The sequence below is a fragment of the Antedon mediterranea genome, chromosome 4, assembly GCF_964355755.1.
Source record: "Antedon mediterranea chromosome 4, ecAntMedi1.1, whole genome shotgun sequence".
Lineage (NCBI taxonomy): Eukaryota > Metazoa > Echinodermata > Crinoidea > Comatulida > Antedonidae > Antedon > Antedon mediterranea.
In genome coordinates this window covers 23,219,040-23,232,286 of record NC_092673.1, presented here as the reverse complement: position 1 = coordinate 23,232,286, position 13,247 = coordinate 23,219,040, and the positions used below count along the sequence as shown (strand labels likewise).

The 13,247-nt window shown below is 32.9% G+C and overlaps 1 protein-coding gene across 1 annotated transcript in view; it reads right to left on the bottom strand.

Annotated features, from left to right (window-relative positions):
- Positions 1-2,667: 2,667 nt before the first annotated feature.
- Positions 2,668-13,247, bottom strand: part of LOC140046956 (hemicentin-1-like) — an 80,129-nt gene continuing 69,549 nt past the window's right edge. The window contains exons 54-65 of the mRNA XM_072091731.1: positions 12,009-12,356; positions 11,563-11,634; positions 11,098-11,220; positions 8,633-8,770; positions 8,240-8,362; positions 7,562-7,684; positions 6,563-6,685; positions 5,973-6,230; positions 5,463-5,594; positions 5,062-5,176; positions 4,287-4,473; positions 2,668-3,958 (exon numbers count right to left, since the gene is read on the bottom strand). Of these exons, the coding sequence (XP_071947832.1) occupies positions 3,773-3,958; positions 4,287-4,473; positions 5,062-5,176; positions 5,463-5,594; positions 5,973-6,230; positions 6,563-6,685; positions 7,562-7,684; positions 8,240-8,362; positions 8,633-8,770; positions 11,098-11,220; positions 11,563-11,634; positions 12,009-12,356 (1,928 nt within the window). The 3' untranslated portion in view covers positions 2,668-3,772. The remainder of the gene's footprint in view (positions 3,959-4,286; positions 4,474-5,061; positions 5,177-5,462; positions 5,595-5,972; positions 6,231-6,562; positions 6,686-7,561; positions 7,685-8,239; positions 8,363-8,632; positions 8,771-11,097; positions 11,221-11,562; positions 11,635-12,008; positions 12,357-13,247) is intronic.

Sequence of the window (13,247 nt, the reverse complement as noted above, 5' to 3'; positions counted from 1 at the left end):
CTATTGCGTAATAAACATGCGCAGAGACGAATAATGGGTTCTGCGCATGTCAATTGTGCTACAGTAACCAGTTTTGACATAAATGGTTACTATAGCATAATAAACATGCGCAGAGGTGACTAATGGGTTCTGCGCATGTTAATTGTGCTATAGTAACCAGTTTTATCGAAAAATAAAAATGTCGAAAATTTGCCATTTTTTGAAAAATCCCTGTACTATAGTACAGGAAAATATTCGAAAAGTGGCCGATTTTCGACCCTTTTATTTTTGGACATAAATCGTTACTATTGCATAATAAACATGCGCAGAGACGAATTATGGGTTCATGCGCAGAGACGAATAATGGGTTCTGCACCTGTCAATTGTGCTACAGTAACCAGTTTTGACATAAATGGTTACTATAGCATAATAAACATGCGCAGAGGCGACTAATTGGTTCTGCGCATGTTAATTGTGCTATAGTAACCAGTTTTATCGAAAAATAAAAAGGTCGAAAACTTGCCATTTTTTGAAAAAAAAAGGGAAATTTTCGAAAAATTGCCGATATTCGACCCTTTTATTTTTTGACATAAATGATTACTATTGCATAATAAACATGCGCAGACATGAATAATGGGTTCTGCGCATGTCAATAGTGCTACAGTAACCAGTTTTGACATAAATGGTTACTATAGCATAATAAACATGCCCAGAGGCGACTAATGGGTTCTGCGCATGTTAATTGTGCTATAGTAACCAGTTTTATCGAAAAATAAAAACGTCGAAAATTTGCCATTTTTTGAAAAATCCCTGTACTATAGTACAGGAAAATTTTCGAAAAATGGCCGATTTTCGACCCTTTTATTTTTGGACATCAATGGATACTATTGCATAATAAACATGCGCAGAGACGAATAATAGGTTCTGCGCATGTCAATAGTGCTACAGTAACCAGTTTTGACATAAATGGTTACTACAGCATAATAAACATGCGCAGAGTCAACTAATGGGTTCTGCGCATGTTAAAAAAGTGGTTACTTTTGACATAAATGGTTACTATAGCATAATAAACATGGGCAAAGGCGACTAATGGGTTCTGCGCATGTCAATTGTGCTATAGTAACCAGTTTTGAAATAAATGGTTACTATAGCATAATAAACATGCGCAGAGGCGAATAATGGGTTCTCCGCATTTCAATTGTGCTATAGTAACCAGTTTTATAGAAAAATAAAAAGGTCGAAAATCTGCCATTTTTTGAAAATTTTTGAAAATTGTTTTTCATGTTTCTTGTATTTTTACTTTAGTTTTAAGTATTAATTTAAGAGGGAGAATATTCAATAATAATATCATTACGGTGTTCACATAGTCTCTCTCCAAGGTATTTAATTCTAAATATTCCAGAAATAAAATTAATACTCTAATAATAACTAAACAAATTTAAGTGAGTATTGAATAAAAAAATTATTGACAATTATTCGTAGGGCAGTACCAAATTAGTTTATGTTTAAAACAACAACATTACACAGCTTGCTGTACAATTAACACCTTTGTTGTGCACTTGAATGGGTTTCCTATGACATAATAGGTGTTAATATGTCATTTGAGTGAGTCTTTCATGGCATTTGTAGTTGAGTTAGTCTTTGGTGACAATAGTAACACACACTTGTAATTGAGTGGTATTTTGATTTTTAAATTTCATATTTCTAGTTAAAATTTTGAATATCTGAATATACCACAAGGTGTATCATTCCCTAAATAGCCCAAAAAGCTAAAAAAGTGATTTTTGAAAAATGTGTCAGTTGAGTCGTTCTTTCATGACAGGGCCGTATAGTTCAGGTTTTTTTTTATTAAGAATGGGAGATGTTCTGATCCTTATTTATTATGTTACTCTGTTATCATGTCACTCTGTTTAACCGGTTAGTCTGTTTAACCTGTTACTCTGTTATACTGTCACTTTGGTTTATCCTGTCACGCGGTTTAACCTGCTACTCTGGTATATTGTCACTTTGGTTTATCCTGTCACGCGGTTTAACCTGCTACTCTGGTATACTGTCACTTTGGTTTATCCTGTCACGCGGTTTAACCTGTTACTCTGGTATATTGTCACTTTGGTTTATCCTGTCATGCGGTTTAACCTGCTACTCTGGTATACTGTCACTTTGGTTTATCCTGTCACGCGGTTTAACCTGCTACTCTGGTATATTGTCACTTTGGTTTATCCTGTCATGCGGTTTAACCTGCTACTCTGGTATACTGTCACTTTGGTTTATCCTGTCACGCGGTTTAACCTGCTACTCTGGTATACTATCACTTTGGTTTATCCTGTTACGCGGTTTAACCTGCTACTCTGGTATATTGTCACTTTGGTTTATCCTGTCACACGGTTTAACCTGCTACTCTGGTATATTGTCACTTTGGTTTATCCTGTCACGCGGTTTAACCTGCTACTCTGGTATACTGTCACTGTGGTTTATCCTGTCACGCAGTTTAACCTGCTACTCTGGTATACTGTCACTTTGGTTTATCCGGCCACTCACTTTAACCTGCTACTCTGGTATACTGTTACTCTATTACTCTTTCATTTCATGTTTGTGTAACATATAGTTACTATGTTAATATGCTAAATTCTATCTGAAAGTGGATTACTATAAGTGGACTTATACTTAAATAAAAAAACAAATGCAGTGTGGAGATAATGTACATTATTTAATGTTTTTTTGTTCTTTCCAAGACTCAATGTGTTGCAATGATAGAATAAATTATGTACTGAAAGATAAAGTGTACATTAGGTTACTACAGTTGAATTGTTTTGGCGAATTGCTGCATTAATGTAGTAATTTAGTACAGTATAATAACTATAACTGCAGTTTAATCACCATAACTGCAATTACTACAGCTAGTTACTTCACCAATGCTATAAATTAGTTAATATAGCAATAAGTACATCATCTGACTACAGTTGAATTATTCCAAATGCAGTTGAATTTACAATAAAATCATTTTAATATTTATTTTTCTGGACATCTTTTATAAAATAGTTTGTGTCAGTTAAAAAGAATATATGAATTATTGACATTAAATGAATTTGGAACCAACTGTACCAAATTGTTTATCCTTTTAATTTGATACTTATTTACAATTCAGAACTATTTTTAGAATTATACACCCACTGTGTAAGATTTCTAACTGTATTTCGTTGATTTTTTTTAAAGCACCATATTTGCATTTACAAAGCCATAAGAAACTCACACTTATCACAACAATGTATAATGTACTGATTACATATAAAAAAGCTTAAAACTGCATCAAATACTTTACTGTTTTTCTTACATTAAAATAGGAACTTGAATGAACACATCTATACATGTATGCCTCATCTTGGCATTTTGAATTCTACACATTTCATTTTGAAAAACTCCCTTAGAAACATAACAGGCTAGCTGCTATTTTTTAAAATTTATAACAAAACCAATTTTTCTTTCCCTATTAAATACATATATAAAGTACAAACACATTTTCAGTTCATTAAAACTGACATGTACATTTTTTTTTAATGTGTTTTAAAAATTCAGACTTTCATGAAGTTAAATACAGATTGGTTTTTTTTTATACAAATTGATAAATAATGTCCAAATTGGATTATTTAAAGAAAATAGTATAAAAATAACTGTTTAAACTTCATGTACTAGTTAAAACTGTATAAATAATAACAATAAATGTGTAAAAATATCGTTATTAAAATTATTTGCTCATTATAACCTGAATACGCAAATTCTTCAAGTTCATTATAATTTAAAATGTGTATGCCGATATTGATATATAGATAACAAACGTAGTCTTGTAATCAATGTAACGTCTATCATATGAGTAGCCAATTGCTTGAACTTTGACACGGAACTCTTCCATTTGGTTGAATTCCTTGAGTGTGTACAGCATTCCACCACCAGATAGATCAGGGCGAATGGCAAATGGCACAGCCTGAAAATAATAAAGAAATTAATTTGTCAGAATTTATATATTAATTTAACATTTCTATCTGAATCAGGTGCCTAATAAAGGCAGACACCGATATCACTTTCCTAACAAAATTATAAAACATATATATAATAATAAATATACTAACTTCTTCACCTGGTTCATTAATAACAGTATAAAGTAAATATTTTACTGAATTTTGGAATTACACCAAATATTTTACAATCTTTTTAAGGAAATTGATATCAGTAGACTAGGCAAGAAGTAAAGGCAGACATTTATATCACTTTCTTAACAAATTAAACATATATATAATAATAAATATACTAACTTCTTCGTCTGGTTCATTAATGACAGTGTAAACAGAGTTTGTATGGATTCTTTGAATGTCGCCCGTTTCATATACAGTGTAGAGACGAAGTAGATCTTGACCCTTTTGGATGCCTCGCTTTAACGCTATTGTCCTGTAAACCAATTCACTACGGCTTCCTTGACAACCGCTCTGACAGACACAACCACTGTGAGACAAAATTTAGAATCTATATTTACAATTCACAGATAAATACAGTTTCTTTCTAATCATGTTTAAGGTAACTTTTCTAAAAAAATGGATAAACTAAAGCCTAGTCTACACTGGTAAACTTAAATTAGGAAAACCAAGCAAATAAAGTTTTGCAAGAAAATTTGAAAAACTTTGCGAAACTACAGAAAGCTAATTTTCAGAAGCTATGATGTGCGCATTCTTGACAAATTAGTTTTCCTACAGAAGGACTCAAATACTTCCTGTAGTTTTAAAGAAATTTTCAATATAGTGGCGAACAAAAGTTTGGTAATGTTTGCTAATGTACACTATGCTTAAGCATCAATTACAACAACTAAAGTCCCATTGATCCATCATTGTAAAATATGGAACTCACAAATATGTTGTTATTCGGAAGCCATAATGTATGAAACATTAAACATTGCAAAAAAGAATGAAACATCTCATTGTCTATTCCATTCCAGAAAATTATGAGAGCAAAATGGGCTATAAAAGTATAAATGTGACATACCAGAATTTCTTTTCCTTATTCCTTTATGTTCTTATAAAACCTTGTTGCACTTACCCAATTGTTCTGCTATAACCAGCAGGGCATGGTGTATCTATGCATCTAAATGATCCCAACATATTAAAACAAGTCTTGTCAAGTCCACAGTTATAGTTCTCACATTCGTTGATATCTGATAAAAGACATTAATATTTAATATTATGCAGGAAATTCATTCATTCAATCTTTTATTTCAGAATCTCTGGTCCATAGAAAGTAAAATGATGTATAAACTAATAAAGAGAGCCAGAATATTCATAAACAATGTTATTAAAATCTGTATTATTCAACATAACTATAATTGTTTATTATTATCATTTATTGTTATACTATAAGTAAAACAATTAATGAGTCTAAGTACAACAAAAATTAAATCATTATAAGGTTATCTGAAAAGTTCAACTGGGTTTTTCTCATACCGTCACAAGATACTTGATCTTGGTCATTTAGTCTGTAACCAGATGGACAGAAACAACTGTAAGATCCCTCAGTATTAATACATAAATCATCTGTAGCACATCTATGAATTTCTGTTATGCACTCGTTTACATCTAGTAAAGAAATTAAAACGAAATAAGGATTAACTATTGCATTTGCAAAATACCTTCAATTCATTCATGTATGTACTAAAATGTGTACATGCTTGTGGGTGGCGTATGTGGAAAATAAATTGAATTGAACATCCAATATGTTTATATACAAGACAAATAAAAGAAAGAGTAACAATAATAATAATAATTATAATAAGACAATTTTAAACTAGAAATGCAAATAATTGATTTCACCTGCAGAGAGCGAAAGCCGTAAACTTAGCCTATGATTTCACAAGGCAATTATTATTATTATAATTATAGATGCACCATAATATAGCACAATACATAAACATAGTACAACATAATAAAAATAGTAAATTATTATAAAATTCTTACCAATGCAGGAGCCTGTTTGTGTTTCTATGTATCCAGTTTTACAGAAACAGTCAGTGTTTATGAACTCTTTATTTGGGGGGCATGAAAATACTGATGTATTTTCAACTATTTCCCTATTTGTATTGTCAGGGCGGTATTCTACGCATGACTTTCCATCACTGAGATTAATTTGTCCAGGTGGGCAAATACACTCATAATCTCCATCGGTGTTCTTACACTGATACAAGCACACATTGGCTTGCATACACTCATTGATATCTGTGGTTTAAATAACAGGTGGAATTTAGTAAATAATTGGTTTTTTATTTATTTAATAATTAAATATAAGGACGATGTCATGCGTGAGAGATGTTTGTACGACCCGCTACGGCGCCTGGACTATTCCATTTTCCGAGAAATATGATAGGTTACAGGATGGATAAACTATAAATTATCTCTCTTATTTGAGGCGTAGAGAATGGACAAGAAAGAGTCATGAGTTACAAGCTCTGGAAATACAGTAGGTCAAGATTTAACCCTGGACCTTGGAAATGGAATGCAAACAATTCTGAGCGGTGAGTGGCCAAGCGGTTAAGTTAAGTTGTACTTACCGACACAAATTCCATCTCTCTGTCTATATCCAGGCTTACAATTGCAGAGATAGCTACCCTCAGTGTTACTACATTCAGAATTTGGACTACATCGGTATGTTCCTATTGTGCATTCATCCACATCTGAAAGATACAATATAATACTTTATTTAATAACACACTATTTGATAGAAGAATTTATTGTGTTTCACTGATATTCAATAAATATTCCATTGAACTCGTAGTTACATCTTTCGAATGGTTTACAGGCCTTACTCTAGTCTCTCATTAAAAGTATGTGTGTTATATTAACACAAATGATAAATGTTTTATATTCGTGCAACAGAACAAATATTTTCACCTCAAGAAATTATTTGTACGATTGCACTCATAAACTTTCATTAAAGTAAGAATGTAGTTTATTGACTTAAATTATTTGAGCAATCTCATAGTCCACTTAAGTCATCTGTCCAGCACTCACATACATTGATGTACTACAGACGGATACTGGTATGCAGAGAGATGAACTGGCTGTCTCAATGGCAGATAGGACGTTATGGAGAAATGTAGACATATAAGTTTGGATATGTCCCGGCTAAGTAAGTAAGTAAGTAAGTCATCTGGAAGATCTTACACTGAATTAAGAGTTCCGTCAGACAATAGAGATATTATACTATAATATCTCTATGGTCAGACTGTGATTGAACCAATTTTCTAACTTTAATCTTCTTTAATCTTCTTTAATCTTCTTTAATCTTCTTTAATCTTCTTTGGGCGGAAAGATCTCTATCATCTCTAAATCCTGGTCTACACTCAAATCAAACTTTTGATTTGCCCATATATGGACATGATGATATCGCTACCATATTTGGGCATAGCACTACCATATTTGGGCATAGCACACTTCTTTTATCAAACTAGTTTGATAGTGTAGGCAGAGCTTAATGTCTACATTTCTAACTTTTTAAGGCAGTGGTCCAACATTACCCAAAAGATGAAAATGAAAATAGAATAGCCTACCTTTACAGAAACCATCATTTCTTTGATATCCTCCTTTACATATGCAAGTGTAACTACCATAGTTATTTCGGCAATTCTCGGTCTTACTACAAATATCTTTATATCGCTTGCATTCATTTATTTCTTTAAAGAATAAAATAGAATAAGTTGATTGTACAAATTAATGTTTATAAATTGGGAAAATATTTTCATGAGTTGAAAACTAAGGCGAGGTTGTTTCTTTAAGGAATGAAATTATTCACATTTAAAAAAAAACTACACTACACTAATTGTTTTTTTGTTCTAGAGTAAATCTAGTGATGAAAAAAATACAAACAATAAATGATTGAATAGAATCATTGAATATAACTTTTCCATTGACTGTAACTAAATTACCAACGCCATGTGATCCAAAATCAACCAAAATTTCGTGAATGTACTCATGTGTGTCATAAATAATATAATCAAATACTATAGAACATTAATTATATCATGTACTTTTAAGCAATAGTGTATTAGGTTGTTACATTAATGTAAAGTAATTCTTTTTTATGGTTCTTATATTTATATGCTGGGGGTTCATTGACTCTTGGTAGTCTTGGACATATTTTCGAACAAATAGAATCAAATGAGATAACTGAATGTCTTTTTTTTCAAAATTGTAGGCAACAGGAGTCTGAACAATGTGGATTACTGTACCTCTACATTGCCGTTGGTTTACCAGTTCAAATCCAGGTCGACAAATACAGACGTAGCTACCAATTGTGTTGCGACATTCATGGGCACATCTTCCACGTCTATATGCCGTGCACTCATCCACATCTGAAGGTTTTAATTTATTTTCATTTATTTATTTAAACAATATTTAACGAGGGTGGTCAATCCAGCATTAGGGACTCTCATTCTCCTGATATATATTATAAAAGAGAAATTTTTCTTTTTTGTTGATCAAATAGATCGAAAGTACTAACAATTTTACGACGACATTTTGCAAAAATCCTTGCAAGTATCATTTTTAGTACTTTCACAAATTAAAATTATTTGAAGATTTTGGATATATATTGTTTGACCAGTAGAGTACTATATACATACCAACACATCTTGTTCCATCATCGGACAATGTATATCCCTTAGTACACTGCACAAGACATTGAAAGCTTCCAAATGTATTGAAACATTGTGTCCCATTTGGACAACCACCATTAATACTTACAACACATTCATTTAAATCTGAAAAAAAATTTTAAATAGAGGAATCAATCAAATTAAATATTCACTCTATTCAACAAATACAACAAAAACTAGACATGAAACTCGTCACTTTGACGAGTTAGTTATCCGCACGACAGACGGCACGTGCACGTCATATGTTAAAAACTATAATAAGAGGTGGTCCTGTATTTTCGCCTTGTATTATAATTATACAGTATACTGTGTATACAAGGAGACATTAATTCTACATGATACAGAGGGCGGCAAACAACAATTTGTTCACATCAGAGCCTATGTTGGTGTACATTGTACTACTGTATATTATATGACATATTAACTGAATTATGGGACCTGCCTTTAATTCAAATATTTAACATGATGATGTCATAAAAAAAAACACAAAGATATCAATTCTGAAGATAATTATCTCAGCAACAAAATATTAACGTGTAGAAGAAATTTGAATACGTAAAATGTTGGTGCGCGCACATTTAAATGTGATGAACTTTGACGCAGACGATAAAAATTTGACCTTTTTAATTAAACTTGTCATGTGATGACGTCACAACATCCGACTGGTGAAAAGTTCACATGATTTCGTATCTACAATCCAATAGCTTCCAGAAAACGTTTAATCTTGATTATCCCATTTTATTCTTACGAGCTATTACAGATTAAAATTTACTGTAAAGATGAAATTAATGACCCACGTAATTAAAATTTTTAGGCATGATGACGTGATCAAAATTAAAATATTTTTAACTCATGCTAAAGAAAGTTGATTGACCTAGACAATATATAAATGTAGGAGAAAAAGGAATACAGATAAGCGTGATGCGCTCTATTGAATGTGATGAGCAATAACGAAAGAGACAAAAATCCTATATTTTACATTCGTGTGGCCATACGATGACGTCACAATGTTTTTTTAGCCTTATCGATGCATGATCCGATATCTACAACTCATCAACTTCTAGATTTTGTAATAAAAATAAACGGTTCACGGTTTACTTTAGAAACTATGACTGTTTAAAAAAAGACATTATTTTGACGATTTTTTAAGCTTTTTCATAAAAAACGCGCACGAATTGTCTAATTCAACGTGTTCGTATGCCGTTATTTAAACTGGAAAAGGTCTAAATTGTTTTCAAAATTACTAGGAAAGGCTTGAAAAATATAATTCAAGAGAAAAAAATAAATTTTTAACGCTAGGTGCGCACTGCGCGCGTAAAAAATTGCGCGCCCGTGGGAATTTTTGACATGCTCAAAATGACAAGAAACGTGTAAAAAGTAACTTTGAGCATGTTGAACGCGTAACTTCTTGTGAAACATGCCATTTTTAATCCGTAGAAAGTTTTCCCCTGATATGACTTAAATTTTGTCAAAGTGTCAATACTAAATGACTTTTGGTTTTTAATCTACGATCAATCATTGAAATTCATAAAATTTTGCGTAAGTCACGTTGCGCAACTATGACGTCATTCAAAAATAGGAGGTGCACAACTTCACGTAAATGCCCATATGTTGTCAAAGTTATGAAATGTTATGTTTACACATTTTAGAGAAACGCGACTCACAAAAAGGAAGGAAGGAAAGAAGAATAATACAGAAAAAAAATATTGATCCCATACAATAACAAGGAGTTATCCGCTCTACCAAGCGGATAACTAAAAAGATTAGTTTGTTTTATAACACACCTACCAAACATTCATTAGTCCACTGCTTCCATTTTGAAACATTGTCAAAGACTAGGTCGGAAAGCTAGGCCGTTTAAAAAGGCAGCGCTCCAATTTTGGACTTAGAGTACATAAGTCAGCAGGAGCAACAGGTTATTTTTGGGGTCAGTCAACATTCTTGTGTGGCAAAAATGGTCATCTTGAAAAAAGCTGAACATACATTAGGTAACGGTAAAGTCGAAACCTAAGCTAGTGCTAACAGCTGTGGTGCCCTTCTCCATTTCCTTAGCGTTTGGGCCAGACTCCACTAAGTGTGTATGTTTGTGGGGGGTACGCCACTCGTGTCAACGTGTCTGATTTACCTTCCCAGTACTTTTTACATAAAAGGGTGGGGAGGAACAATGTGGATAAAGAATCTTGCTCAAGGACTCAACACTGCAGTGACCGGGCCAGGCTTGAACCGGCAACCTCTGATTGCAAGTCCAATGCTTTAACCACTGCGCCACAGTGCTCATACATTAGACCCATTAATTATCACCAGTAGATATCACTTCAGTTAAGTAACTAGTACTGAAAATCACATGATACATAATTAACCAATCAAATGGCAAGAATACTCTCAGGTGTGTATAAATTACTTGCGACAATAACAAGAACAGCACAACTTACCATTACATGATCTTCCATTAGAACTAAGTACAAATCCAGGTGGACAGGAGCAGTAGTAACCACCAAGAGTATTGTGACAAGTATCTGCGCACACTTGGAAATGCGAATTACATTCATCCTGATCTGAAATTTAATTTTTTTTTTTTAATCCATATTTTAATTTGTATAGCGGAAAATTTGGAGCAATGAAGGAAATGGGAGTAAGTGAAAGTTTATGCTATCAGCCAAACCAAACAAACGTCGTTAATAGAGTTCAAACCAATAAACTGTGGTTAGCACCAGTTGAGTCTCAGCCTTCTCAGAACTTGGGTGCCTCCTAACCTAGTAAGTTATAGATTACCTGGCTTGAATGAAAACCATGACCAAACTGACAAAAACAAACGGGGACTAAAGCATGAAATTGAAGCACAGGTAAGGTAACCGTGTTCCAGGCATGTATATGTTGGAACTGTATCTTGTACTTACCTACGCAGAATGGACCAGATGGATCATAAATAAAGCCAAGTGGGCAGGTGCCAGAACCAGCATACTCATAATCTACAGAAAGACACATCAGTATTTTCATCAAAAAAGCTACTGTACTGTGTATAGAATAATAGTTGCTTCTTTGTGGTTAGGGTGCCAAAAAACTATACTTATCATATGGCATACATCATTCTTCAATATGACACACCGTTTGAAGCTATTAACAAATTCTTATTCTTTACATTGCAGGCTGTGATACTATTTGGTAAAAGTCGAGTGCCTCATGAATATTATGATTATTATTTTAGTATAAGTATAACCACTTTAATGAATTGTGGCATGTATTACAGTGTGACGATTATTATAAAATGCATAAAGTACAATAAAACTGATAAAACAATTTGGTTTCAATTTCTACTGCATAAAAACTCGCACCACTGACTTACCTGGTTCAATGGAAGCACGAACTAAGAAAATCAGCCTGCCTTGTGAGTACTGTGTTTGAAGTTCTTTAGCATTTAGTCTCTGGATCAAGAAAGGCATATGATCTCCAATATAGTGAATCGTATGGTTCCAGATGTATGGCATGGCTCTGTTGTCTACAAATAGGTTACGTGTTGATTTTGCATACAGTATTCCATCAGCAAGTTGATGGTATTCTTCCTCATAGGGGATAAGTCGAATAGATGATGCGGTTTGAAAATCAGGCATGTTTCCATCAATGGTTACATCAAAGTTGAGAGAGTTCTGTTCATCCATACCCATAGCACTGACATTGATGTATAATGTTTGGCCTGTAAAAAACAAAACAATTCTGTACATTTGTATTTAGTACCAACCAAAAATAACCCACTTGCCCTCCTCTTCCTCTTCACACTACAATCATCTACTGTCTTTGTCATTAAAGTGAATATCGCATCGTGTCCTAAACAGAACTGAAATATAGCAGTGGAAAGTCAAAGGTAAAAGATGTAGCATGTAAAAAGAGAGATTAAACTTTCACTCAGACACATCCTTTTTTTATTTGCATTTTGGAAACTCTGATTAAATTCGACACATCCAAGCAGGTGCTGGCATGCAAGACAAACTCAACAAGTATTAAACTAAACACTTGAATACCGTTGGAATATTTCATCTGTAACTCATCAGTTTTAAACTCAATACTTGAATATTCTTGGAATATTTAATTTGTAACTCACCTGTATTAAACTTAACACTTGAATACTGTTGGAATATTCCATTTGTAACTCACCAGTATTAAACTCAACTCTTGAATACTGTTGGAATATTCCATCTGTAACTCACCAGTTTTAAACTCAACACTTGAATACTGTTGGAATATTCCATTTGTAAAACTCTTAAACTCACCAGTATTAAACTCAACCCTTGAAGACTGTTGGAATATTCCATTTGTAAAACTCTTAAACTCACCAGTATTAAACTAAACACTTGAATATTTTGGCATATTCCATTTGTACCTCACCAGTATTAAACTCAACACTTGAGTACTGTTGGAATATTCCATTTGTAAAATTCTTAAACTCACCAGTATTAAACTCAACCCTTGAAGACTGTTGGAATATTCCATTTGTAAACTCTTAAACTCACCAGTATTAAACTAAACACTTGAATATTTTGGCATATTCCATTTGTACCTCACCAATATTAAACTAAACACTTGAATA